Source organism: Musa acuminata, chromosome BXJ3-4 (genome assembly GCF_036884655.1).
Source record: "Musa acuminata AAA Group cultivar baxijiao chromosome BXJ3-4, Cavendish_Baxijiao_AAA, whole genome shotgun sequence".
In the NCBI taxonomy this organism is placed as follows: domain Eukaryota; kingdom Viridiplantae; phylum Streptophyta; class Magnoliopsida; order Zingiberales; family Musaceae; genus Musa; species Musa acuminata.
In genome coordinates this window covers 8,667,429-8,693,541 of record NC_088352.1, presented here as the reverse complement: position 1 = coordinate 8,693,541, position 26,113 = coordinate 8,667,429, and the positions used below count along the sequence as shown (strand labels likewise).

The following is a 26,113-nucleotide window of genomic DNA, read 5'->3' as shown; positions in this document are numbered from 1 at the left end:
AATAGTATTACTAATATATAATCTTAAACTATAATGATATCTAAAATAATATTGTATTACTAATATATTCCATCATATTATTTTAGAAGTATATTTTCATTTAAGATTATCTAAATCTTTTAATACGAGTGTTATTATGAATATTATTTTAAAATTATTTTTAATTTAATTTCATAAATTTTTTAGTTTAAATCATTGTGATAATTATAAAAATAATATAATAATTTAAAATATAATTTAAAATATTTTTAAAATGATAAGATATTTATTATACTTTATATCTCATAAGATCATCATCGATCATTTTGATAGCTACCAATTAGATAAAATTTAAATAATCATAATAATTATTAAATATTAATCAGTATAAAAATTCATATGCTAACTATAATCATGATAAAATATAAATCATATATTTTCTTTAAAAATAATATAATTATAATATATATATATATAATTATATAAAAATTTACAAATAATAAATAAAATTTAAAAATCAAAAGTAAAGAAAATTTATTAATATGTCAAATGAATAAATTATAAAAATTTATAATTTATAAGTTTTTAAATTCAGTATGGAACCTTAAATTAGACTAATAAATTAATTTTTAGTCCACAAGCCATCATCATACCTCATCCCATAGCCCAAACACTATGACGCCATCAAACCCATCACATGGGACAAGTGGCCTCTGGTGACTCCAGCAACCTCGATCGTTATATAGATCAGCACCATGACACTCAATCGTTATAAAGATCAGCATCATGACACTCATACAAAGAGATGATAAATGAATCACTAACATATAAGAAATTGAACAAATATCAATAAGAAAAGGGCTAAGTAGAGAGGGTTAAACAACCACAAGCTAATCTATTGTTAAGAATGTTTAGTGAGTTCCTACATGTAAGACACTAATCATCAAAGCAACAAATGTTCTTGACTCAGATGAATACATACACACAGTTGTTCATCAAGAAATAACAAACAACTACAAGCTAATCGAATGTTAAGAATCCTATAGAAACATCAGTTCTTGGCTCTCAAACAAGAGATTTCTGGCACAACACCATCATCCTTGGTCGTCAGCAGTGCATTGAAGCAGAAGGCTGCTGTTGCCTTCGTCGAGGCCTCTACAGGTCGCATGTCGACTCCATCCATGGTGGTTTGGCTGTAGGTTGGATGTTGGGTCCATCCACGGTGACCGGCCGATGTCTTCACCACCATGCAAGCAAAAGAGCTGAGGCAAACGAAAGCTTTTGGTAGATTCAAAACTATCAGTTTAAGCTGCTGCAGACATCTGCATAGTAACAACTATTCTTGTGATCAAATTGTTAGAACAAATATATGAGGAGTCGTGGGGATATAGGGAGAGTCAATGTGTTCGAAGCTTCCTCACTCCACCCAAAAAGGAAGGATGATGTCGCCACCACCTCTCCTCGGGTGGAGAGAAGGCATCTCCGATCACCCCTACCTTCTTTCTCCACCTTCAGAAATGGGGCGAGCGGCATTGATTTTTGGGATTTGCCAAACATCCGAAGACCACCATCTCCGGAGGGAGAAGCTACTACCGGAGAAGGATGTGGTCATCTATTTCAAAACGTGACACGTATGGGTATAGCCGCACGTGTGTCACGTATTTGGTAACGCGACACACACGTATATGTATCACGCATCATGTTGCTTGATCCGACACGCGTAGCTTCGCACACATTTTTTTAAGAAAAAAATGTTATTCAATTGGTATAGATAAAAACAGTAAAATCCTATTTGATATTTCTATAGAAATGAAAAAAAAAATTATTACAATGGATCAATTTGTTTTCTCGGTAGGTATTAGAAAAAAATATCAATGACGTCAGACGTGAGACTTATTCCCCCTCCACCCATTGACTATGACTTGTCTACAATAGGAAAGGATCTCATCTTCTTAGACATCGTTATGATACTATCTTATAGTGTTCATCCAGAAATATTATCATGCTAATATCACCACAAACCATAAACTCTTCTATGTTTACTTTCGATTGTATAAGGGATGAAGTGGATGTTACTTGACTACTTTGGAGGGCTTCAAAAGTAGTCAAGTAGTAAGTAACATCACTATCTGACTAGCTGATAGTGATGTTATTTGACTACTTGACTAGCTGGTGATGCATTATTGGGCCTCGTCTAACTAGCTGGTGATGCATTATTGGGCCTCGTCTAACTATCTTACTAATTTGTCCCCTCGAGCTTCCACCTTAATAACAAAGGTCGAATCTCTTCTCTCCCTCCTCAGCCTCTCCACTTTCTCATGACAGTGACAATGATAACTCATCTGCCCAAGTGTTTCTTAGAAAATATACCATTGATCTTCAGGGATATCTTGATGGTACTTCGATATTTCTACACACAAAGATTAGAATCACATCGAACTAATTAGGACATCATTAATAATTTTTTTAATACCTATCGAGAAAATAAATTGATCCATTGTAATAATTTTGTTTATATGTCGGATCAAGCAATGTGTTGCGTGACACATATTTTCCATGTACGTGTGTCACGTTACCAAATACGTGACACATGCGTAGGCATACCTATACGTGTCACGTTTTGAATGAGATGACCACATGCTTCTCCGGTAGTAGCTTCTATCGCCCCATTTATAATTGCATATAATACGTTGTATGCATGTTTTTAAAATGTACCAATTAGATCAGATGGAAAATAAATAAATATTATTGATTTTTTTTTCTTTTTTCGTAATTTTAATTTATTAGTATTTTATTTATTGATTTTCTTTTCTCTCTTTTTTTTTTGTAATTTTCTCTCATTGACCACAAGTTGAATGTTTGGTAACTATAATCAATGGTTGGTTAGATGGTGTGTACAAATTCTTTGTTTGCTAAGATTTTACTTTATGATTTGGTTAAAATTTATTGTTGTTGTTGTTGTTGTTGTTAATTAAAATTAAAATTCGAGCTGCATTGAATATATCATTGTATATATCATTTGAATTTCCATTAAAATTCAAGCATCATTTTGCAAACGAAAGATATTGGGTCTCCTATATTAATTTTCAGTGTTTGTTTCTGCTAGTGACTTATTGGTGGTCTTTTTTTTTTCTTTAAACTAAAATCAAGATATTAGCAGAATCATAAATGACAAAATTGTACCTTTGGTTTTATATGATTTCAAGTTGTTTTATTTATTATTGGAATTTATAAAAATATTATCATCATATTTTATATATCATTGTATAGAAACTTGTTGATGATCAAAAATAATTTTTTTAATTCATATGTCAAATTATATATATATATATATATATATATATATATATATATATATATATATATATATATATATATATATAATTTGACTTATTTAATGTTCACATACGATTTTATCATAATGGATGATTGATAATAGAATAGTATTACTAATATATAATCTTAAACTATAATGATATCTAAAATAGTATTGTAACCCATCATATTATTTTAGAAGTATATTTTTATTTAAGATTATCTAAATCTTTTAATACAAGTGTTATTATGAATATTATTTTATAAATATTTTTTTTAAAATTATTTTTAATATAATTTCATAAATTTCTTAGTTTAAATCATTGTGATAATTATAAAAGTAATATAATAATTTAAAATATAATTTAAAATATTTTTAAAATGATAAGATATTTATTATAATTTATATCTCATAAGGTCATTGATCATTTTGATAGCCACTCGTTAGATAAAATTTAAATAATCATAATAATGATTAAATATTAATCAATATAAAAAAAATTCGTATGCTAACTATAAACATGATAAAATATAAATCATATATTTTCTTTAAAAATAATATAATTTTTATAATATATATAAATAATTATATAAAAATATTTTAAAATAATAATTAAAATTTAAAAATCAAAGTAAGAAAATTTTATTAATATGTCATATGAATAAATTATAAAAAAATTATAATTTATAGGTTTTAAAAATTCAGTATGGAACCTTAAATTAGACTAATAAATTTTATTTAATTGTAAGGTCCAAAATTAGACTACCTAAAAATAAGCTAGTAGATTTGGGCTAAATATCAGCCTCAATTAGGTCAGTTTAAATTAAAATTATATCAAAATAAAAAATAATCAAAATTTAACTTTTCTTAAATTCGATTGAAGATCAAATCTAAATTTAGTAAGTAGTTAAAATATAGTAAAAATTAAATTCAATCAAAATATTTGATTAAAATAAGTCAAATTAGTTAATTTCATAGTTGAAGACATAAGTAAGAATATTTAATTTTTGAAGGATAAAATTATAATTTTATAGGGATATATTGAAAATATTTGATTTCTGAAGGGGAGAAATATCAAGGGCAAAATAATTTTTAATATGTGAAAACTCTTAAATTTTTTCTTAATTGTTGTAGTGCCTATGTGATACCTACGGTCATTGCGATGCATAGTTGTTCGTCGACTATGAGTCCCTTTCGATCATCCTCACGTGGTCAATCGGTGACTTTTACGGTCACTATGGTGTGTGATTATCCTCATGCTGCTAATCGGTAGCCTCTACGATCATCGTGACATTTTACCATGCCCATGCATAACTGTTCTCATACGCCATCATCGATGGTCATTGCTAGAAACAGCACCACAAGCCACCATCGTGCCTCATCCCATAGCCCAAACACTACAACGCCATCAACATTAAAACCCATCACATGGAACAAGTGGCCTCTAGTGACTCCAACAATCTCGATCACAACCTACAGCTATCGAGAACCACGGTGGTGACCCACTATGTAATCGTTATATAGATCAGCACCATGACACTCAGCCATCATATGTCGTCACACCTCTTCCGTGATAACCCATTGATGTTGCACTCCACCCTCTACAACTCCTTGATAAGGGCCATTACACTATATTGTATCGACAACTATAGTAGCATCCCGCAACAGTTGTAGCAATCATAGCAAGCTATCGTCTTTCGTAGTGTCATTATCAATAATAAACTTCCACGATAACCCATCGATGCCCGAACATAATGACTTTGCCTCTTGTAAATCATTAGAGCAAAATCTCCATCACCCACGAGTAAGCGAATAGTTTGAGAAGAGAAGACTCAAATGGATCTTGTAAGTCCCATACAATCGAAATAGAAATAATAATTTGACATAATCAAAATAGATTTAATGCATAAATTGATAAAAAAAATAGATCTAATACACAAATAGATCTAGATATTTTAAAAATCTACATAATCTATATTTCAATCATATAGCTTTATACCAATTGTAAAAAATAAATTTATTATAAGAATATTTTATGTCAAAATTGAAATCAAGTATCATAGATTCAAGATAGAAGATATCTAGTTTTTAAACATGATATAAATAAAGTATCTTAAATATCGTGAAGCAACACCATGATTTATAGGCACCGTGAATTGGCATAGGACAGAAGTTAGATTTTTTTTTTTTTTAAGACTACTGTAATTGATAAAGTAGGGATTTATTAGGAGGTGAGAGAAGAGATTTTAATGATCATTCTTAAAAGGCCTTACTTATATATAGACAAACGAGAGCAAATGGCCTATAAAAAGATAATTAGGAGTCCCTCCCATAAAGATCATATGTTATATCTAATATAAAGTAGATTTTTTTTATTAACCGATGAAATTAATCAAAATCTAATAAATCTTAATCTCATATATTTTATTGATCTGAATATATCTTAACCAATTATTCAGTGTTATAAAATCTAAAAATAGACAGATCGGATGTCTTTATAAAAATATTATCTTTAAGTATCATTCTAATTTTATCGGATGTCTTCATAAAAATAAAAATAAAAATTATTTTAAGCTCTCTAACTTTTGATAAATAGATTTGTTATATCATTACTATATCAATTACTAAACCAATATGAATTGACTATAGCCAAAATGATTCATCTCCCCTTTTTCAATAATTTCACTTTCCAAATAAAAGTTTCATTTAAGAAGGAACATCTAATTGAAAGCAAAATCCTTGGAGGCTTGTATTATGTCAAAACAGGATATCATCAATTGAAACCTAATATTCTAATAAAATTATTTTCTAAAAATTAATTTTTAAATGGATCTATTAGCAATTAAGTAAACATAATTCAATTGAATTTAATACATTAAATATTAAGGACTAAAATAAATTAGTGGATCAAGGCGATCAAAATTAGCAGACTCTTTTCTTGGACTTATAATTCAAATTCAAAACCTCAAATAAATCTGAAATTTGATATATAATCATAATCATTATCCCTTTATTTTGTTCATAATTAGAGTGATTAAGGATTCGAGTCACCAATATAATTTCTCCATTTGTGATCGTCCTCAGGTTCTCTAATGATATTATTGCATGTGACATTGACTCTCTCCATATTCGATATGATCATATCTTTTGAGATTTAGTGAGATCATCACATGCATTAAGTCTTTATATAACTCGTTTATTTTATGTTTCCTTACAAGAAGATTACAGGTGAACGAAGACAGCGTGGCCGGGCCCCAGACAAGTATGGCCCCACATCTATGAATGAATCTGTCCCCCCTCATCCACTCTATGACGGAGACATCAGTGTCGAAGCGCACTCGACCCCTAATTCCGTCTTCGCCCGTCTCCTCGTTCGCCGGCTGCTTCCGGGTCGTCGCCACTTCCCCTCCGGCCTCTCTTCGCCCTTCCCCTCGTTCGCCGTCTGCTTCGGGGCCGTCGCCATTTCCTCTCCGGCCTATAGGTAACTCTCTCCCGCCGTCTCTCTCCTTTGCTTTCTGATGTATGTTTTCATGATTTATTGAGGGTTTTCATCTGGCTGGAGCCGAAAGCCCCTTTTTCGCTTGCTTGCTTTCTTCCTCTGCTTTTTGGGAGTGGCATCCGTCTTTGTTTTGGCGTGATTGAGCACGGAACCTATTTGCTTGAATGCATGCTCGAAACTCGTGTGTAGTAGTTGTTTCTTCAGGTAATAAAACCAACGCACTACGCACCTTGATCTCAGCAAGCCAAGCTCCAAGATTGTGGTAGGATGAACGGCTTCTTCTTTATCTGAGAGGAGCGAAGAAGGTGGCAGAGATGGAGAGAGACCACGACGAGACCTATCTTAAAAATCCAGATCTGGATCGTACGATCTTGCGATCCTACGGCCTGGATCGAAGTGGTTGTTGAACCAGATAGAAGCATGGGCTCGGGCTGACCAAACGGAGTCGCTCTCCCTCTTTCTCTTGGCTGGCCAAATCTCTCTGCTTCTTCCCTTCTCCCTCCGATGGCCACCCTTCTCTATTCCACCAAACAGAGTTGCTGCCACGAGCTCCTCTCCTCTCTGTTTCTTACACAGTCCCGCCGCGACCATCCTCCCTTCTCTTCTCCTTTCCCGCCTCTGCTTATATCGTCCAACCGCAGGCCCTCCTATGCTTCTTTCGTCGAACATCACTACCCTCCTCTATTTCTTTGGTCGAGAAGCAATTTCCCCCTTTTTCGTCGAACAACACCCCTTCTCTCTCTCTCTCTCTCTCTCTCTCTCTCTCTCTCTCTCTGCTCTACGCTCGTCCTCGGCTTGCTCCACCAAGAGAGCCGCGCCGTCACCGAGCTCTCCGCAGGTCCCTTCCTTCTCTCTGCATCTTCACACCCCCCACCCTTCTCTCACTTACCGACAGCTCCCTCCCCCAAGCTTTCCCCTCTTCTTCTTGTTAAGAAGGGTTATCTTTTGTTAATATTAATTTATGAATTGTTTAAAGGGCTGAATTTGACATTGCTGGTAGTTTGGGTTGTTTTGGATTGCCTCAGATGAATTATCGGCAAGAAGTGGACCTTGATAATCGTTGATTTTCTTGATGAAATTCTTGGAATTTTGATGTTAACATTCTTTAGTTTTGTCATTTTCATTGTTATATATGGACAATGGAGCACATTAATGTGTTATAGATGGTTAAATGAATTAAGTCGGTGGTTTAGTAGTGACATTTTGAATAGGAAACGTTATGAAACTTATGTATTGACTACTTTTTATTCTAATAATTGTATTTCTCCTTAATGATATTTTTCACCTATGTTTGTTTCGGCAAGCACTTAGCGGCCCGAGCATTTTGGAACTTTGGCACTTTTTGCGCCTACCACCTTTGACAACACTGGTTTGATCATGAATGAAAGTAAATATGCTTGGTGAAAATTATTCCTAGTATATATTTTTGCAAGTTTGTTTGTCGTACAATTTCTACAATCGAATATCGTTGTAATCTTGATACGTTAAAGGACTTGTAACTTTGTTGATGAAAAATATATTGGTGCACTTTTTGGGCATGCAAATGCTTTCTTGCTATTTTGCTTCTATGTAGATAAACAATATGCCTAGACAAAATTGATTTTGCAACCAATATGTTGTATTCTTTGAGGCACCTTTTTCCCTTGCATGACTTTATAATTTTATCAAACTAAGTTTAGCATTATGATGTCATGAATATGGACCTAAAAATAATGTGATGAGGTTCAAAGGTAGAATATGGTAAGAGCTGAAGTTCGATGAACTGCTTGGTAATTTCTTGAGTTTGTCCTTAAGGAAGCCACTGGTAGAGTAATGTTTTAATGAGCTTGATTGTCTGTTATGGTGTAAATAACATGTTAAAATTGTTTGGATCCAAATAATTGGATTGGTGGATTGTGCTGCTCTCAAACTCAGTTGGTGATGATTTGGTAAGATTAGGTTGGATATGCTTTTGGTTTAGTTTCATGCAACCAGAATTGAGTTAATTTTTATCTATATAGATAGATAGATAGATAGATAGATAGATATAGATATAGATATATGTTTTGAAACTTGCCACTAGAAACCAGATTTTTTTTTTTTAATAGCTGGAATTGCATTCTGTTCCTATCTGCATTTGGCCTAACATACATTTGACTCTTGTTTCTTGTCTCTAAATGATTTTATGGTGGAACTCTTTCTTTTTCACTTGCTGCTTAACTTTAGTATACATGTAGCAAATGTGATCTTAGCCTTTGAGATTTACTGACATTTGTATTGCTTTTTCATGCATTTCTGCCTCTGTTGGTTCTTTGTAGGTGAAGAGATCCTTTTTAGTCCTAAGAAGAAGAAAGGATGGACCAATTTGACGATTCTAAACTCTTCTGGGCAGCTCTAGTGTCTCTGTATGTCATATGCCTGCTCACTATTGCATCCCTCCAGTTCCTATTCGCGCCCTATGGGAGGCATGCCCAGCCTGGATGGGGGCCTCCTTTGCCTGCAGCACTCGCCTGGTTCCTTATGGAGAGCCCTACCCTCTGGCTCACGCTCATCCTCTACCCCCGTGGCCATTATTGCTCCCACCCTATTCCCCTCATTATCCTCACCCTCTATCTCCTCCACTACACAAACCGCACCGTCATCTAACCCCTCCGCCTCCACTTCTCCAAGTCGAAAAAAATGAAGCCTAAAGACTTTCCCCTCTACATTGCCATCATCGCATTTGCCTTCAACCTCCTTAACGCCTACCTCCAGTCCCGCTCCATATCTCATTACACTGACTATCCCACCACCTTCTCTAATGGATGGTGGTGGATTTGCTTGCAGGTGGCAGCAGGGATGTTGCTGTTTTTTTGGGGCATGGCCGTGAACATATCTTCAGATTCAGTATTGCTGAGGTTGAAGTCAGAGGGGGGAGGATACAAGATACCCAGGGGAGGGTGGTTTGAGTTGGTGAGCTGCCCCAACTACATGGGTGAGATGATGGAGTGGCTCGGTTGGGCAATTATGGCGTGGTCGCCAGCATCCCTGGGCTTCTTCCTATACACCTGCTCCAATCTGGGGCCTCGAGCAAAGGCACACCTTCAGTGGTACCGGCAGAAGTTTGGGGATGAATACCCCAAGTCAAGGAAGGCATTCATACCCTTTGTCTATTGAGCTGCCTCTCAGTTTGATCTCTGCATCTTGAATATCAGGATTTATACAAGAAACATTTACCAGCCTTTTTAACCGAATACTGACTGCAAATACTTGCCTAAACAATATCAGGGTTTAAATAAGAAACATTTAGAAGCCCCTTTTTCAGTCAATACTGACTGATGGTTCTTCATTGTCACCTCCATTCTGTTCTGATTAATAACTTATCATGTTTGTTTCACTGCAAATACTTGCCTAGTAGTGATTTAGCTTCTAATTTTGACATTGAAAATATTATGTTGCAGATCCATTGTTCCTATGTTTTTATTGGATTGCTGGATGTCAATTTATCGATTTCTTATATATATTGAAGACAAATTTGAACCATATTGTATAAAGAAAATGCATCCTGTAAATTCATAGATGTAGCCAGTTCAGTACTATGAATAAATACCCAGCCTAAATCTGCAAACTACCTGAACCATTATGATTCTTAACACACTTGGATTTACATTTATCAAGGAGTTATTGCTGTCATGTCACCAAAATGATATGCCACAACTTGAAACCTTTTGGATCTGCAAAGCTCTAACTACAGGTAAAGAACCAATTTCATTCTGATATCCAAACACCAATGGAAGATCAGAGCCTAAAAGCTGTGCAAGTGACATCTATTGTTGGGTGCAACTGGATTTGTTGCACTCATTCCACATTCTTATTTCATTTAAAGAACCTCTCAATTACTCTGTTAAATTTCAAATTTTCAATCTAAGTACCTTTGTGAATGTTGGTTGTCTGCCTTGGAGTTTGCTGGCTTTATTAATACAAGGGGTATACTTTTCATGGTGTTTGGATTCTTAATTTCCATTAGGGTTGAACTATGCTGTTAGTAATGAACCATCTAAGGCCTGATGTAGGTAGAGGATATAGCATCATGTAAATCTTCTATGGGTTATTTTTGTTGTATTTTATATATTGTTGATTCTCTTAAATCTTTTTGGTATCAGAGCATATCTTGTACAACTACACAATGAGCACCAATATACTGCTGTTTCCAAATGAATTAAACTGATATTTTCATGAAATTTTTTTGTAACTGCTTGTCTCTCAAAAGGGAAATGAGATTAAAGTAAGTAACTACTGTGGTGAATGGGAGATGATCACCAAAAGAGACTGAATGGAAGCAGTACATGATAAGTATTGTGTGGTGAACAAGAGATGCACCTGCTGCAGTCTTCACCGAGAGGGACTCAGGTTGGAAGTAGTACATGAGAACTACTGTGGGTGGTGGAAGAGAGATGCATCTGCTGCAGCCTGAGATTGCAAGTACATCGTAGCTACTGCATGGTGAAATGGAGAATTACTAAGGTTTATTTCAGCCGATTTATGATTTTTGTCATGAATCTCTTATGCCCTTATTTTTATATTTTTTAAAACGTGATATATAAATTTTTTCTGTCAAGTTTGAGTTACAGCTTTTTATAAAAAGGCATGTATTATATTTACAACTTTTTCAGCTTTTAAAACATCTAATGTGACTGAATATATTAGTTTAGATTCAAACCACTTGATCTGCACAACATCCAAGTGGTCAGAAAGCAAGTTGAAGGTTGGACGCATACTATGTAGCCTCACACAAGGCTTCATATTGAGAACCACACAAGTGTGATAGGCTGCCAAAGGGAGGAGACTGGAGCTCCATTTTCAGGGTCCCACAAGCTAGGGACTTCAAGACAAGGAAAAAGGTCAGGATCCTTCCCTGAAACCCATAACTTCTTCCACCAAAGATCGGAGATTCATGGATTCTTTGTCTAAGAGAATAACTGCTCTTGCATTTATTGATAAGTCCACTCGAAGCTTGACTATACTGCTCCAATAAAGTTGCAATTGTGGGTACCCCACCTGGCATGGCACGCAGATTATGCACGCATGATCCACTACCGGCACAAATATTGAATCTCGGATTTTGACGATGAAACAAATTGATAGTGTTTGTAATTTAATGTGCGTTTAAGTGACACAGGACTAACGTCGATCAGAAAAGGCAAATTGATTAAAGCAGGAGGAATCAGACGTTGGGCCGGAACAAACATGTCAGAAGATTGGACGTCGGGCTGGAGGAACGGTTGATGTATCGGCAGAAGGTTTCGAGCTGTGAATTCGAGCATCGGGCCAAGAAGATCGGACATTGTGCCAAGAAGATCTGATGTTGCGAGAAGACAATGTGCCGATTGGGTAATACACCGAAGGAGAGAATGAAGCGCCGAAGGATCGAACGAAGCGCCGGATGAACCAATGACATGCCGGACAACAAGGATTCGCTTGTAATCGATTATGTCTAGATCGAGTCAGTTTAGAGTCTAATTGAGTCGATTTAGAATGTAATTAAGCCAACTCAATTAGGGGCCAACTGAGTCCAAAATATGGTTGTTTTGGGCCAAGAAAAAGGCTCATTCAGTGACCCAAGTATGGGATATGTTGGGCCAAGTGAAAGGCCTAAACAGTGACCAAACAGGTGAAACCATCGTGACACAATCTCCGAGACTGTGTCAGGCGATGGTACCACCCAATGGCAGGGTGTCAGGCGGTGGTACCGCCCAGCACAGGCGGTGGTACCGCTAGGACTCGGGAAACCCGGGATGAGACTCTTTTAGGCTCGAAGTTTGAATCCACTTGAGGCCTATAAATATCCCTCTCATCTCTGGTTAAAAAACACAAGAATTGAGAGTTAAAAAGAAAGAAAACGCTACTGTAATCTTGTGTGAACTCCTATCAAAAATCTAAGTGTTAGAATAGTTTGAGAGATGAGTAAGTGGGGGGTGTAAGGGTTATATCCTAAACCCGGTAAAAGAAGAAAGAGCTGTAAAATATGGTTGGTCTTCGCCTATTGAAGGAAGACCGTTAGTGGATACCGGTGGTTTCGACGGAAGACAAATCGGTAGAGTGAATGTAGGTCACGACGACCGAACCACTATAACTCGGTTTGCATTTAATTATTGTAATTTACATTTACTGCAAACTATCATTCTTTACTTGCTTTATATCCACTACACTCTTCCGTATGTTTTCAAGTTAACATCTTTCCGATCGATTTTATTGTACGAAGATTTTTAAACTAGTGATTTTACCGCTGCACTAATTCACTCTCCTTCTTAATGCCGACTCGTTCCTAATAGCGAAGCTTCCCAGTTTAAAACCCAAAGTTTATTGGGAGGTCATAAAGTCATAAAGTCATAAAGTCATAAGAAGTTCATCTTAGTTAGGATAGGAATGCAACCTAAAATAACTTTTATAAGCCCTCCATTAACATGAATTTTACAACACAAGAAATTTAGCGAGCTCTTAGAGCACAATACATTTAAAGAAGTTTTGACAAGTATTATCGCTCAACAAGGATCTTACTTTGTGCATCAGTGTTCTGCAGGTATATTGGTTGGCATGTATCCATTGACGTACAAGCCAAAGACATTGCCAAGTTTGTGTTAACACGCTCAACATAGCATATGAAACAGACAATACCATGGTACACTGGTACATGGCAACCGGTAAAAATCGTTGAACAAACAAGTCCATTGGTGCTTCAGTAACAAGTTTTTAGGTAAAAAATAAAAGGGTTTGTTTGACTTTCCACTTAGGAATCTCATGAGCAGCATTATTGTGTCTCATAGTAAAGTTAACAAAATAAGAAGAGAGAAAATATCCAACCAATATCAATCGAATTCAAAATTTTAACACTTCCAAAGGTAGTCGGATGAGGACAATAGTCCAGTACTGTGGATTTTATCACCATGTCTCAGCAACATAAGAAAGAGCACCAACCCTACTTGCACATGGCAATAGTACATTATCAGTTCTCTCCATACTCAATTTGTTACCAGATAATATTGAACAAAACAAATATAAATATAGCAGATATGACATCAACACCATGCTCTCATTGCTAATTTCTTGGTAAGTGACATGGATCCTTTACCACTATTTAGATATCTTTGAAGACTGATTGACACCAATGTTATGGAGATTGAAGTCTCTAGTATCAACTAGATAATTTTGAATCACTGCTAACAATGGATTCTACTATTCGTATTTTCTTACTTGATAATGCTATGGAAGCAAGATAAATTAACCAGGGAAAACAGTATAAATTTAATTATCTCAAACCCACATTCTGTGCAAAACGAGGATCAAACATTCTCTTGCACTCTTCATGTCAAAAATTCAAGTTCATGAGAACCCTTTAATTTTATGTAGATAGAGAAAATGCTAGTCAACTTAGATCATATAATGGCTAATATGGCAGATTAATCATCTGATCTAGCAACGACGTGCCATACTAAATGACCTTTGAGCTCAGATCACTAGTAATATCTCAACTTGATTGTACGTAGAACAGTCAAATTTAGTCCGGTAGAACTGAGTGTGAAGAAGGTTCAAAATTTGTTCATTTCATAGAAACAGAGATTTGTTCATATCATAGAAGCACGAACAAAAGCAAAAACACATATACATCCCAACAAAGGATATCATAACCTGCAGGCTATACTTTGTCCAACCAGATCTAACACATAACCAAGTCAGCATCCTTTTCATTCAAGACACATGAAAAAGTCAAAAAAGAAATTTTTTTCTTGTGGCGTAAACCAATTGCCCAAAGCAAATCAACCATCCCCTACGAAAAAAGATCGAATCGCTACTGCTTTCTTTGTGCATAATCAGATTAAGAAATCGCATCTTTCGTTGAAGAAACCATTCACCCCAGTCAAATAAACCATACGCTAACAAGATAAAGAAAAAAGCATCGAGATCATCCGGCGACGAAGAAGCCGAATAGAGAACCCGGACACAGATTACGTACTATGATGGGAGGAAAAGTAGCATTGCTTGCGGAGGAATCCGCATCAGTGTTGGGGGTTTCCGGTTCCCGGATCTAGGGTTCCGTCAAGAGCTGCCTAAAGCCGTCGACGAGATTCCTGAACGGCCGTCCCTCTTCTCGAGTTTCTTCTCTACCGGACGAAGGAACCGATAAAAAGAAAAATTAAAGCTAAGCAGTACTTTTATTCTGTACTCATGAGCGTTACCGTTCTCACCATCACTTGCCGGTCCCGCGGGACCCACTTTTCTCTACAATCATCAGTCGGGTGTTTTCCTGGGTAAGTTTCCGAACCGGAGTAAAGGATGATAATGTTCGAAAGGCTAAGGAAGCAGAAATAATTGAGCATCTTGTGACACGTGAAAATTAGACCAAAGAATAGACCCGTAGAGAAAGTTGCGCGTCCATACCTCGGCGGGCCCCACGTATATGTGAGTTGTCATTGTGGGGAAACGTGGTTTAGGTGTCGATAGACACAAAAGAATATTTAGCTCGGCTAAAAGGTCGCCCCGACCGTCGGCTTTTGGGTTGCCTCACACGCAGAGCTCCCCAAAGTTGGTGGGGGCCACCACGTAGTACGATCACTGATTGGCTATCATGCTCGTTTTTTTTCCCTTATATATATATATATATATATATCTTAATTTATTGGCTCTATTTTCTTTTTTATTTTTATTTTTTACAGTAGAAAAGAAGTAACTGAAACCAGTATTACATATTTACAAGCTCGTTATAACAGTAATATCATCATCATCATACATCAGTTGGCTTAGCAATTGTCGCATATTCATCATTATTTTGAGAATTTAGATAAGGTTATTCCTATATGATTTCTTTTGTTCTTCCATGATTTGGATTATGATCTTTATTGTCAAATGATAATAAGTATTATCATAGTATATGGATATAATTCTTCTTAATTGCTAAAATTGCTCTTGAAATGTATAATAAATAACAAATTTTCTAATAAATTTGTGTACTTGTAAATAATCTCAACAAGTGCTTCCAAAATTGCTATTGGAGTGAGTTGTTTGGTATAGGATGTATGAAGTAATCTCTGCTTTAGAATCAGATGATGTTAATTTGCACCTATAGATCAAACAGAGTGGGAGATCTGACACTGTACATTAGTTACTTGTTGCTGGCTTTGAGTGCTCAGAAAACTACAAAGAGCTTATTTAAGATATATTATCTCCATCTCATACTGCATACACTATTGTCCAACCTGCCAACTAGGGTTTCCGATACCAGGCAGCACACCAACATATATCATCACTTCATTGCATGCATGCATGCATATTTCAAGAGATTTCTTAGCCTTCGATCTGAAGGAACCTTACTGGGGCCTTCCTCTCTTGCTGCTTGGGCAGAGTCACAGTGAGCACCCCGTTCTCCAGCTTCGCCTTCATGCCATCCGTGTTGGTGTCGTGCGGCAACCTCACAGTCCGGCAGAACTTGTGGGCGCTGCGCTTGACGCGGTGCCACTTGTCCCCCTTCTCCTCGCTCTCCTTGACCCGCCGCCCGCTTATCTTGAGCACCTTCTCCTCCTCCACCTCCACGTTCACCTCCTCCTTCCTTACGCCCGGGAGGTCAGTGATGAAGACATGCGCATCGGGAGTCTCCTTCCAGTCCATGTCCGCCGTCTCGTGCGGAGACACCGCCAGTGTGGTGGTAGCGAACGAGAAGCGTCCGAGAGGCTCCCAGATGTCGCCGGAAAGGGGCTCCTGCGCGCTTAGCTTGTTCGTCCTGCGACCGAACAAGCTCGGGATGATGGATGGCATGATCAGAGGCTCTAATGGATAGCCGTCGGTGAGCTTTCCGGGGCTGCTTGTTCCATTTATAGATCAAGAAAGCTTCACTCGTGTCAGACAAGGAGAATCGAATCTCACCTTTGATCGCTTAAACTTGAACGGGATCTTATTCCTTTACAGCTTCCTACTGAGATTGCATCAAGAACTAAAGATTGATATTTCTCGAGAAGCGTCTGCTTACCACTGTGGATCAAGAAGCTACCTTTTTTCCTCAAAGTAGTGCTTGAGAACAAAGCTTAGTATATTCATGTTCTTTGAGGATAAGGGATGTTGTTCTGATCAGGGGATGCAATCTCTAGTGGAAGGAATACCTTCAAAACTATCAGTCTAAGCTGCTGCAGACATCTGCATAGCAACAACTATTCTTGTAATCAAATTGTTAGAACAAATATACGAGGAGTCGTGAGGATATAGGGAGAGTGCACGTGTTCGAAGCTCCCTTCACTCCACCCAAGAAGGAAAGATGATGTCATCTTCACGTCTCCTCGGGTGGAGAGAAGGCATCTCCGATCACCCCTACATACTTTCTCAACCTTCAGAAATGAGGGAGCCAAACATCCGAAGACCACCGTCTCCCGAAGGAGAACCTATAACCGGAGATATTTCAAACGTGACACGTATGGAAATTACTGCATGTGTGTCACGTATGTGGTGACGTGACACACACAGATCCGTGTCACACCTATACTTTGTGCTTTGAACACTTCGGATCAAGCAACGCCTGACACGGATCTGTGTGTGTCACGTCACCACATACGTGACACACATGCAGTAATTTCCATACGTGTCACGTTTGAAATATCTCCGGTTACAGGTTCTCCTTCGGGAGACGATGGTCTTCGGATGTTTGGTTCCCTCATTTCTGAAGGTTGAGAAAGTAGGTAGGGGTGATCGGAGATGCCTTCTCTCCACCCGAGGAGAGGTAAAGATGACATCATCTTTCCTTCTTGGGTGGAGTGAAGGGAGCTTCGAACACGTGCACTCTCCCTATGTCCTCACGTCTCCTCGTATATTTGTTCTAACAATTTGATTACAAGAATAGTTGTTGCTATGCAGATGTCTGCAGCAGCTTAGACTAATAGTTTTGAAGCTACTAAAAGCTTTCTTTTGCCTCTTCTCTTTTGCTTTATGTGGCTTTGCTTGCATGGTGGTGGAGACATCGGCCGGTCACCGTAGATGGGAGTCAACATCCAACCTGCAGCCAAACCACCATGGATGGAGTCGACATGCGACCTGCAGAGGCCTCGGCGAAGGCAGCAGCAGCAGCAGCAGCCTTCTGCTTCAATGCACAGCTGACGACCGAGGATGATGGCGTTGTGCCAGAAATCTCTTGTTTGAGAGCCAAGAACTGATGTTTCTATAGGATTCTTAACATTCGATTAGCTTGTAGTTGTTTGTTATTTCTTGATGAACAACCGTGTGTATGTATTCATCTGAGTCGAGAACATTTGTTGCTTTGATGATTAGTGTCTTACTTACATGTAGGAACTCACTAAACATTCTTAACAATAGATTAGCTTGTGGTTGTTTAACCCTCTCCACTTAGCCCTTTTCCTATTGATATTTGTCCAATTTCTTATATGTTTGTGATTCATTTATCATCTCTTTGTTTTGCAGAACCATTATTTGGATATCATAATCATACATGTTCAACATTTTTTAAAATAAATGTAACATCATTAATAATATAATATTTTTTTTTTATGAAAGATAGTATATTTATTTTTCAATAATATAATATTTTTTAAAGACATTTTATTATTAATTAATAATATAATATTTTTTTTAAAAAAATAAATGTAACAATCAAGGAATGAGTAAATAACAATTAATTTTGATTATTATGATTCGATGGGTCATTTATAATTGATTAAGTTAAAAAAAATTTATGATTTTTTTATAATTGATTTTAATTAAAAAAAATATTTTATGAGACCTCACTTATATATAGACAAACGAGAGCAAATGACCTATAAAAAGATAATTAGGGGTCCCTCCCATAAAGATCATATGTTCTATCTAATATAAAGTAAATTTTTTTTTATTAACCGATGAAATTAATCAAAATCTAATAAATCTTAATCTCATATATTTTATTGGTCCGAATATATCTTAACCAATTATTCAGCATTATAAAATCTAAAAATAGATAGATCAGATCGGATGTCTTTATAAAAATATTATCTTTAAGTATCATTCTAATTTTATCGGATGTCTTCATAAAAATAAAAATAAAAATTATTTTAAGCTCTCTAACTTTTGATAAATAGATTTGTTATATCATTACTATATCAATTACTAAACCAATTTTATCGGATGTCTTACTAAAAATAAAAATAAAAATTAGTTTAAGCTCTCTAACTTTTGATAAATAGATTCATCTCCCCTTTTTCAATAATTTCACTTTCCAAATAAAAGTTTCATTTAAGAAGGAACATCTAATCGAAAGCAAAATCCTTCGAGGCTTGTATTATGTCAAAACAGGATATCATCAATTGAAACCTAATATTCTAATAAAATTAATTTTTAAATGGATCTATTAGCAATTAAGTAAACATAATTCAATTGAATTTAATACATTAAATATTAAGGACTAATATAAATTAGTGGATCAAGGCGATCAAAATTAGCAGACTCTTTTCTTGGACTTATAATTCAAATTCAACACCTCAAATAAATCTGAAATTTGATATATAATCATAATCATCATCCCTTTATTTTCTTCATAATTAGAGTGATTAGGATTCGAGTCACCAATATAATTTCTCCATTTGTGATCGTCCTCAGGTTCTCTAATGATATTATTGCATGTGACATTGACTCTCTCCGTATTCGATATGATCATATCCTTTTGAGATTTAGTGAGATCATCACATGCATTAAGTCTTTATATAACTCGTTTATTTTATGTTTCCTTACGAGAAGATTACGGGTGAACGAAGACAGCGTGGCCGGGCCCCATACATGTATGGCCCCACATCTATGAATGAATCTGTCCCCCCTCATCGATTCTATGACGGAGACATCAGTGTCGAAGCGCACTCGACCCCTAATTCCGTCTTCGCCCGTCTCCTCGTTCGCCGGCTGCTTCCGGGCCGTCGCCACTTCCTCTCCGGCCTCTCTGTTCGCCGTCTGCTTCGGGGCCGTCGCCATTTCCTCTCCGGCCTCAACTCTCTCCCTCCGTCTCTCTCCTTTGCTTTCTGATGTATGTTTTCATGATTTCTTGAGGGTTTTCATCTGGCTGGAGCCGAAAGCCCCTTTTTCGCTTGCTTGCTTTCTTCTTCTGCTTTTTGGGAGTGGCATCCGTCTTTGTTTTGGCGTGATTGAGCACGGAACCTATTTGCTTGAATGCATGCTCGAAACTCGTGTGTAGTAGTTGTTTCTTCGGGTAAAACCAACGCACTACGCACCTTGATCAGCAAGCCAAGCTCCAAGATTGTGGTCGGATGAACGCGTTCTTCTTTATCTGAGAGGAGCGAAGAAGATGGCAGAGATGGAGACAGACCACGACGAGACCGATCTTAAAAATCCAGATCTGGATCGTACGATCTTGCGATCCTACGGCGTGGATCGAAGTGGTTGTTGAACCAGATAGAAGCATGGGCTCGGGCTGACCAAACGGAGTCGCTCTCCCTCTTTCTCTTGGCTGACCAAATCTCTCTGCTTCTTCCCTTCTCCCTCCGATGGCCACCGTTCTCTATTCCACCAAACAGAGTTGCTGCCACGAGCTCCTCTCCTCTCTGTTTCTTACACAGTCCCGCCGCGACCATCCTCCCTTCTCTCCTCCTTTCCCGCCTCTGCTTATATCGTCCAACGGCAGGCCCTCCTATGCTTCTTTCGTCGAACATCACCACCCTCCTCTATTTCTTTGGTCGAGAGGCAATTTCCGCCTTCTTCGTCGAACAACACCCCCTGTCTTCTCTCCTCCTCCCCTCTGCTTCTTTCGTCGAACAACACCCACCACACCCCCTCCTCCCTTCTCTCTCTCTCTCTCTCTCTCTCTCTCTCTCCTCTGCGCTCCTCCTCAGCTTGCTCTACCAAGAGAGCCGCGCCGTCACCGAGCTCTCCGCAGGTCCCTTCCTTCTCTCTGCATCTTCACACCCTCTACCCTTCTCTCACTTACCGACAGCTCCCTCCCCCAAGCTTTCCCCTCTTCTTCTTGTTAAGAAGGGTTATCTTTTGTTAATATTAATTTATGAATTGTTTAAAGGGCTGAATTTGACATTGCTGGTAGTTTGGGTTGTTTTGGATTGCCTCAGATGAATTATCGGCAAGAAGTGGACCTTGATAATCGTTGATTTTCTTGATGAAATTCTTGGAATTTTGATGTTAACATTCTTTAGTTTTGTCATTTTGGTTGTTATATATGGACAATGGAGCACATTAATGTGTTATAGATGGTTAAATGAATTAAGTCGGTGGTTTAGTAGTGACATTTTGAATAGGAAACGTTATGAAACTTATGTATTGACTACTTTTTATTCTAATAATTGTATTTCTCCTTAATGATATTTTTCACCTATGTTTGTTTGGGCAAGCACTTTTTGCGCCTACCACCTTTGACAACACTGGTTTGATCATGAATGAATGTAAATATGCTTGGTGAAAATTATTCCTAGTATATATTTTTGCAAATTTGTGTGTCGTACAATTCCTACAATCGAATATCGTTGTAATCTTAATACGTTAAAGGACTTGTAACTTTGTTGATGAAAAATATATTGGTGCACTTTTTGGGCATGCAAATGCTTTCTTGCTATTTTGCTTCTATGTAGATAAACAATATGCCTAGACAAAATTGATTTTGCAACCAATATGTTGTATTCTTTGAGGCACCTTTTTCCCTTGCATGACTTTATAATTTTATCAAACTAAGTTTAGCATTATGATGTCATGAATATGGACCTAAAAATAATGTGATGAGGTTCAAAGCTAAAATATGGTAAGAGCTGAAGTTCGATGAACTGCTTGGTAATTTCTTGAGTTTGTCCTTAAGGAAGCCACTGGAAGAGTAATGTTTTAATGAGCTTGATTGTCTGTTATGGTGTAAATAACATGATAAAATTGTTTGGATCCAAATAATTGGATTATTGGATTGTGCTGCTCTCAAACTCAGTTGGTGATGATTTGGTAAGATTAGGTTGGATATGCTTTTGGTTTAGTTTCGTGCAACCAGAATTGAGTTAATTTTCATCTATATAGATAGATAGATAGATAGATATAGATATAGATATATGTTTTGAAACTTGCCACTAGAAACCAGATATTTTTTTTAATAGCTGGAATTGCATTCTGTTCCTATCTGCATTTGGCCTAACATACATTTGACTCTTGTTTCTTGTCTCTAAATGATTTTATGGTGGAACTCTTTCTTTTTCACTTGCTGCTTAACTTTTAACTTTAGTATACATGTAGCAAATGTGATCTTAGCCTTTGAGATTTACTGACATTTGTATTGCTTTTTCATGCATTTCTGCCTCTGTTGGTTCTTTGTAGGTGAAGAGATCCTTTTTAGTCCTAAGAAGAAGAAAGGATGGACCAATTTGACGATTCTAAACTCTTCTGGGCAGCTCTAGTGTCTCTGTATGTCATATGCCCGCTCACTATTGCATCCCTCCAGTTCCTAGTCGCGCCCTATGGGAGGCATGCCCAGCCTGGATGGGGGCCTCCTTTGCCTGCAGCACTCGCCTGGTTCCTTATGGAGAGCCCTACCCTCTGGCTCACGCTCATCCTCTACCCCCGTGGCCATTATTGCTCCCACCCTATTCCCCTCATTATCCTCACCCTCTATCTCCTCCACTACACAAACCGCACCGTCATCTACCCCCTCCGCCTCCACTTCTCCAAGTCGAAAAAGATGAAGCCTAAAGACTTTCCCCTCTACATTGCCCTCGTCGCATTTGCCTTCAACCTCCTTAACGCCTACCTCCAGTCCCGCTCCATATCTCATTACACTGACTATCCCACCACCTTCTCTAATGGATGGTGGTGGATTTGCTTGCGGGTGGCAGCAGGGATGTTGCTGTTTTTTTGGGGCATGGCCGTGAACATATCTTCAGATTCAGTATTGCTGAGGTTGAAGTCAGAGGGGGGAGGATACAAGATACCCAGGGGAGGGTGGTTTGAGTTGGTGAGCTGCCCCAACTACATGGGTGAGATGATGGAGTGGCTCGGTTGGGCAATTATGGCGTGGTCGCCAGCAGCCCTGGGCTTCTTCCTATACACCTGCTCCAATCTGGGGCCTCGAGCAAAGGCGCACCTTCAGTGGTACCGGCAGAAGTTTGGGGATGAATACCCCAAGTCAAGGAAGGCATTCATACCCTTTGTCTATTGAGCTGCCTCTCAGTTTGATCTCTGCATCTTGAATATCAGGATTTATACAAGAAACATTTACCAGCCTTTTTAACCGAATACTGACTGCAAATACTTGCCTAACCAATATCAGGGTTTAAATAAGAAACATTTAGAAGCCCCTTTTTCAGTCAATACTGACTGATGGTTCTTCATTGTCACCTCCATTCTGTTCTGATTAATAACTTATCATGTTTGTTTCACTGCAAATACTTGCCTAGTAGTGATTTAGCTTCTAATTTTGACATTGAAAATATTATGTTGCAGATCCATTGTTCCTATGCTTTTATTGGATTGCTGGATGTCAATTTATCGATTTCTTATATATATTGAAGACAAATTTGAACCATATTGTATAAAGAAAATGCATCCTGTAAATTCATAGATGTAGCCAGTTCAGTACTATGAATAAATACCCAGCCTAAATCTGCAAACTACCTGAACCATTATGATTCTTAACACACTTGGATTTACATTTATCAAGGAGTTATTGCTGTCATGTCACCAAAATGATATGCCACAACTTGAAACCTTTTGGATCTGCAAAGCTCTAACTACAGGTAAAGAACCAATTTCATTCTGATATCCAAACACCAATGGAAGATCAGAGCCTAAAAGCTGTGCAAGTGACATCTATTGTTGGGTGCAACTGGATTTGTTGCACTCATTCCACATTCTTATTTCATTTAAAGAACCTCTCAATTACTCTGTTAAATTTCAAATTTTCAATCTAAGTACCTTTGTGAATGTTGGTTGTCTGCCTTGGAGTTTGCTGGCTTTATTAATACAAGGGGTATACTTTTCATGGTGTTTGGATTCTTAATTTCCATTAGGCTTGAACTATGCTGTTAGTAATGAACCATCTAAGGCCTGATGTAGGTAGAGGATATAGCATCATGTAAATCTTCTATGGGTTATTTTTGTTGTATTTTATACATTGTTGATTCTCTTAAATCTTTTTGGTATCAGAGCATATCTTGTACAACTACACAATGAGCACCAATATACTGCTGTTTCCAAATGAATTAAACTGACATTTTCATGAAATTTTTTTGTAACTGCTTGTCTCTCAAAAGGGAAATGAGATTAAAGTAACTACTGTGGTGAATGGGGAGATGATCACCAAAAGAGACTGAATGGAAGCAGTACATGAGAAGTATTGTGTGGTGAACAAGAGATGCACCTGCTGCAGTCTTCACCAAGAGTGACTCAGGTTGGAAGTAGTACATGAGAACTACTGTGGGTGGTGGAAGAGAGACGCATCTGCTGCAGCCTATATTGGTTCACCAAAGGGGACTGAGATTGCCAGTACATCAAAGCTACTGCATGGTGAAATGGAGATTCACCTGCAGCAGAGCTAGTGAGTTTTGTTTGATCTTTTTTAACAGAAGACTGGATTCGAACTCAGTATCTCGTAATACATTATTCTTTATCAATTAAGTTCGTTGATACTTTCGATTCATAAGTTCTTGTTGCTCAATAAACCATTGTGCAGGGTGCGTTCTCTCTCTAAATTGACCTTGGTTGTGTATCCATGTATAGTTTTCTCTCTCGTATAAATATTAGACTATTTCTATTTTGAGTGGTACAACGAAACTTAGACGAATAACCTCAATGACTTCAACACACACGCCACAATATAGCAATAATCACATCATGCAAAGAAAAAAAAAAGGGTTAAGGTTTATTTCAACCTTTATGATTTTTGTCATGAATATCTTATGTCCTTATGATTTATTTGTACATAAAATAACTTTTATATTTCTAAAAATATGGTATATAAAATTTTTTCGTCAAGTTTGAGTTAATAGACGTTAGAATCTGTTTATGTGATATGTTGATTCATGATAAATTATTAATATAATAATATATATAATTTAAGTTTAAAAAATCAGTGAAGATTCATTTTAGCCCATGTCTAGTATAACTCATATATGTTAAAAAACATAGCATATAAACTACTCTTATCAAGTTTGAGTTACTAGACATTAGATCCTACTTATCTGACATATTACACGTTGACTCACAATAAACTATTAATATAATGACACGTATAATTTAAGTTTTTTAAAAAATTGAGACTTCCATCGTTGGCAAGAGGAGGCGTTATCGTGAAAGCAACCATCATCAGTAGCACCGAGTTGTCATTGCCTAGTAGGGTGTCATACACACACAGCTCTCCCGTGTTGACAACGAGCTCAAGAGTTTCCGATCTTGCCTTAGTTGGATGCGCGTCGACTAGTCTGACGTTAAACACGCAATGGTCTCCTAGTCCCTCTTCCTCCTTCTGGGCATATTAATCCTCATCGCTTCCCACTTCGTCCTCTCTTGTGTCATCACTTGTCACGTCTACGACATGATAGTCCAACTCTCTCTCACATCTGCCTTCGGCCTCTCCTACCTTTGTCTCTCCGCCTTCATTCGCCGCTTCCTCTTCCTCGATAAGCTGGTCGAGGAGAGCGAGCGGGTCTCAGAGGGCTACATGAACCAGCTCAACTGTTTCTTCCGCTTGCTCTTCGTCTTCATGATGCTATGCTTTGCGGGGGAGATAGCTTAGAAGATATGGTGGTACTCGTCGAGATTAGAATGAGTGTCGTTCATGGTGGCGGGCAGCACCGTGGTGACATGCGCCCTGTAGCTGGTGAGCTGGATCTACCGGATGCCACTCGCTAACTCCAGGGTACATGCCATCACGTTCCCTGTCACGGTGCTACTCGCCATTATGAACGACACCTGCTCCAATCCCGACGAGCACCACCATACCTTACAAACCACCTTCCTCATGAAGATGTAGAAGTATGAGAGGCCGGAGGCGGAGGTGAGGGAGAGTTGAACTACCATGTGTTAGTTTGGCAAGTCCCATAGTCCTACATCGGGAAAATCAGACTTGTTGTCTCGTATTGGAACTATAAATAAGGGTTTGGGCTTTGAAGTCAGAAGCACCACAAGTTGCACCACAAATGGCACCACAAGAAAAACCTAAGTGTTTGCTTTGGGTTTAAGTCCACACTCAGTTAAATAGTTTGGGCTTATACTTTGGGTTTTTTCTTGTTTAGTATTTTCAGGTGTTTTATGGCCTAGGAACATCTTCCTAAGGCATTTGTAAAAGTCTCTTTTATAGTAGTGATTTGCTCCTCTTTCATCCGTAGATGTAGGTTAAGGTTAATTAACCG

The 26,113-nt window shown here is 37.5% G+C and overlaps 2 protein-coding genes, 1 long non-coding RNA gene and 1 pseudogene across 4 annotated transcripts; 2 read left to right on the top strand and 2 right to left on the bottom strand.

Annotated features, from left to right (window-relative positions):
- The first annotated feature begins 7,051 nt into the window (after positions 1-7,051).
- Positions 7,052-10,218, top strand: LOC135635580 (steroid 5-alpha-reductase DET2-like; annotated as a pseudogene).
- A 2,945-nt stretch (positions 10,219-13,163) lies between these two features.
- Positions 13,164-15,022, bottom strand: LOC135634777 (uncharacterized). The gene is made up of 2 exons (XR_010495442.1): positions 14,764-15,022; positions 13,164-13,728 (listed from the first exon to the last, which is right to left on the bottom strand). It is a non-coding gene; the product is annotated as an uncharacterized LOC135634777 (long non-coding RNA).
- A 920-nt stretch (positions 15,023-15,942) lies between these two features.
- LOC135634547 (18.1 kDa class I heat shock protein-like) lies at positions 15,943-16,833 on the bottom strand. Its single transcript, XM_065144915.1, has one exon. The coding sequence runs from the start codon at positions 16,557-16,559 to the stop codon at positions 16,092-16,094; it is 468 nt and encodes a 155-aa protein (XP_065000987.1). The 5' UTR covers positions 16,560-16,833; the 3' UTR covers positions 15,943-16,091.
- Positions 16,834-19,627: 2,794 nt separating this feature from the next.
- LOC135636675 (steroid 5-alpha-reductase DET2-like) lies at positions 19,628-23,219 on the top strand. 2 transcript variants are annotated; one of them, XM_065148559.1, is made up of 2 exons: positions 19,628-19,794; positions 22,086-23,219. In XM_065148559.1, the coding sequence occupies exon 2, from the start codon at positions 22,123-22,125 to the stop codon at positions 22,921-22,923; it is 801 nt and encodes a 266-aa protein (XP_065004631.1). In that variant the 5' UTR covers positions 19,628-19,794; positions 22,086-22,122; the 3' UTR covers positions 22,924-23,219. The 2 variants fall into 2 exon arrangements, with proteins under 2 accessions (XP_065004631.1, XP_065004630.1); XM_065148558.1 differs by lacking the exon at positions 19,628-19,794 and adding an exon at positions 19,872-20,661.
- Positions 23,220-26,113: the final 2,894 nt, after the last annotated feature.

Coding starts and splice junctions, on each gene's coding strand:
- LOC135634547 (XM_065144915.1), bottom strand. CDS start 16,559: ATGCCATCCATCATCCCGAGCTTGTTCGGTCGCAGGACGAACAAGCTA.
- LOC135636675 (XM_065148559.1), top strand. CDS start 22,123: ATGGACCAATTTGACGATTCTAAACTCTTCTGGGCAGCTCTAGTGTCT.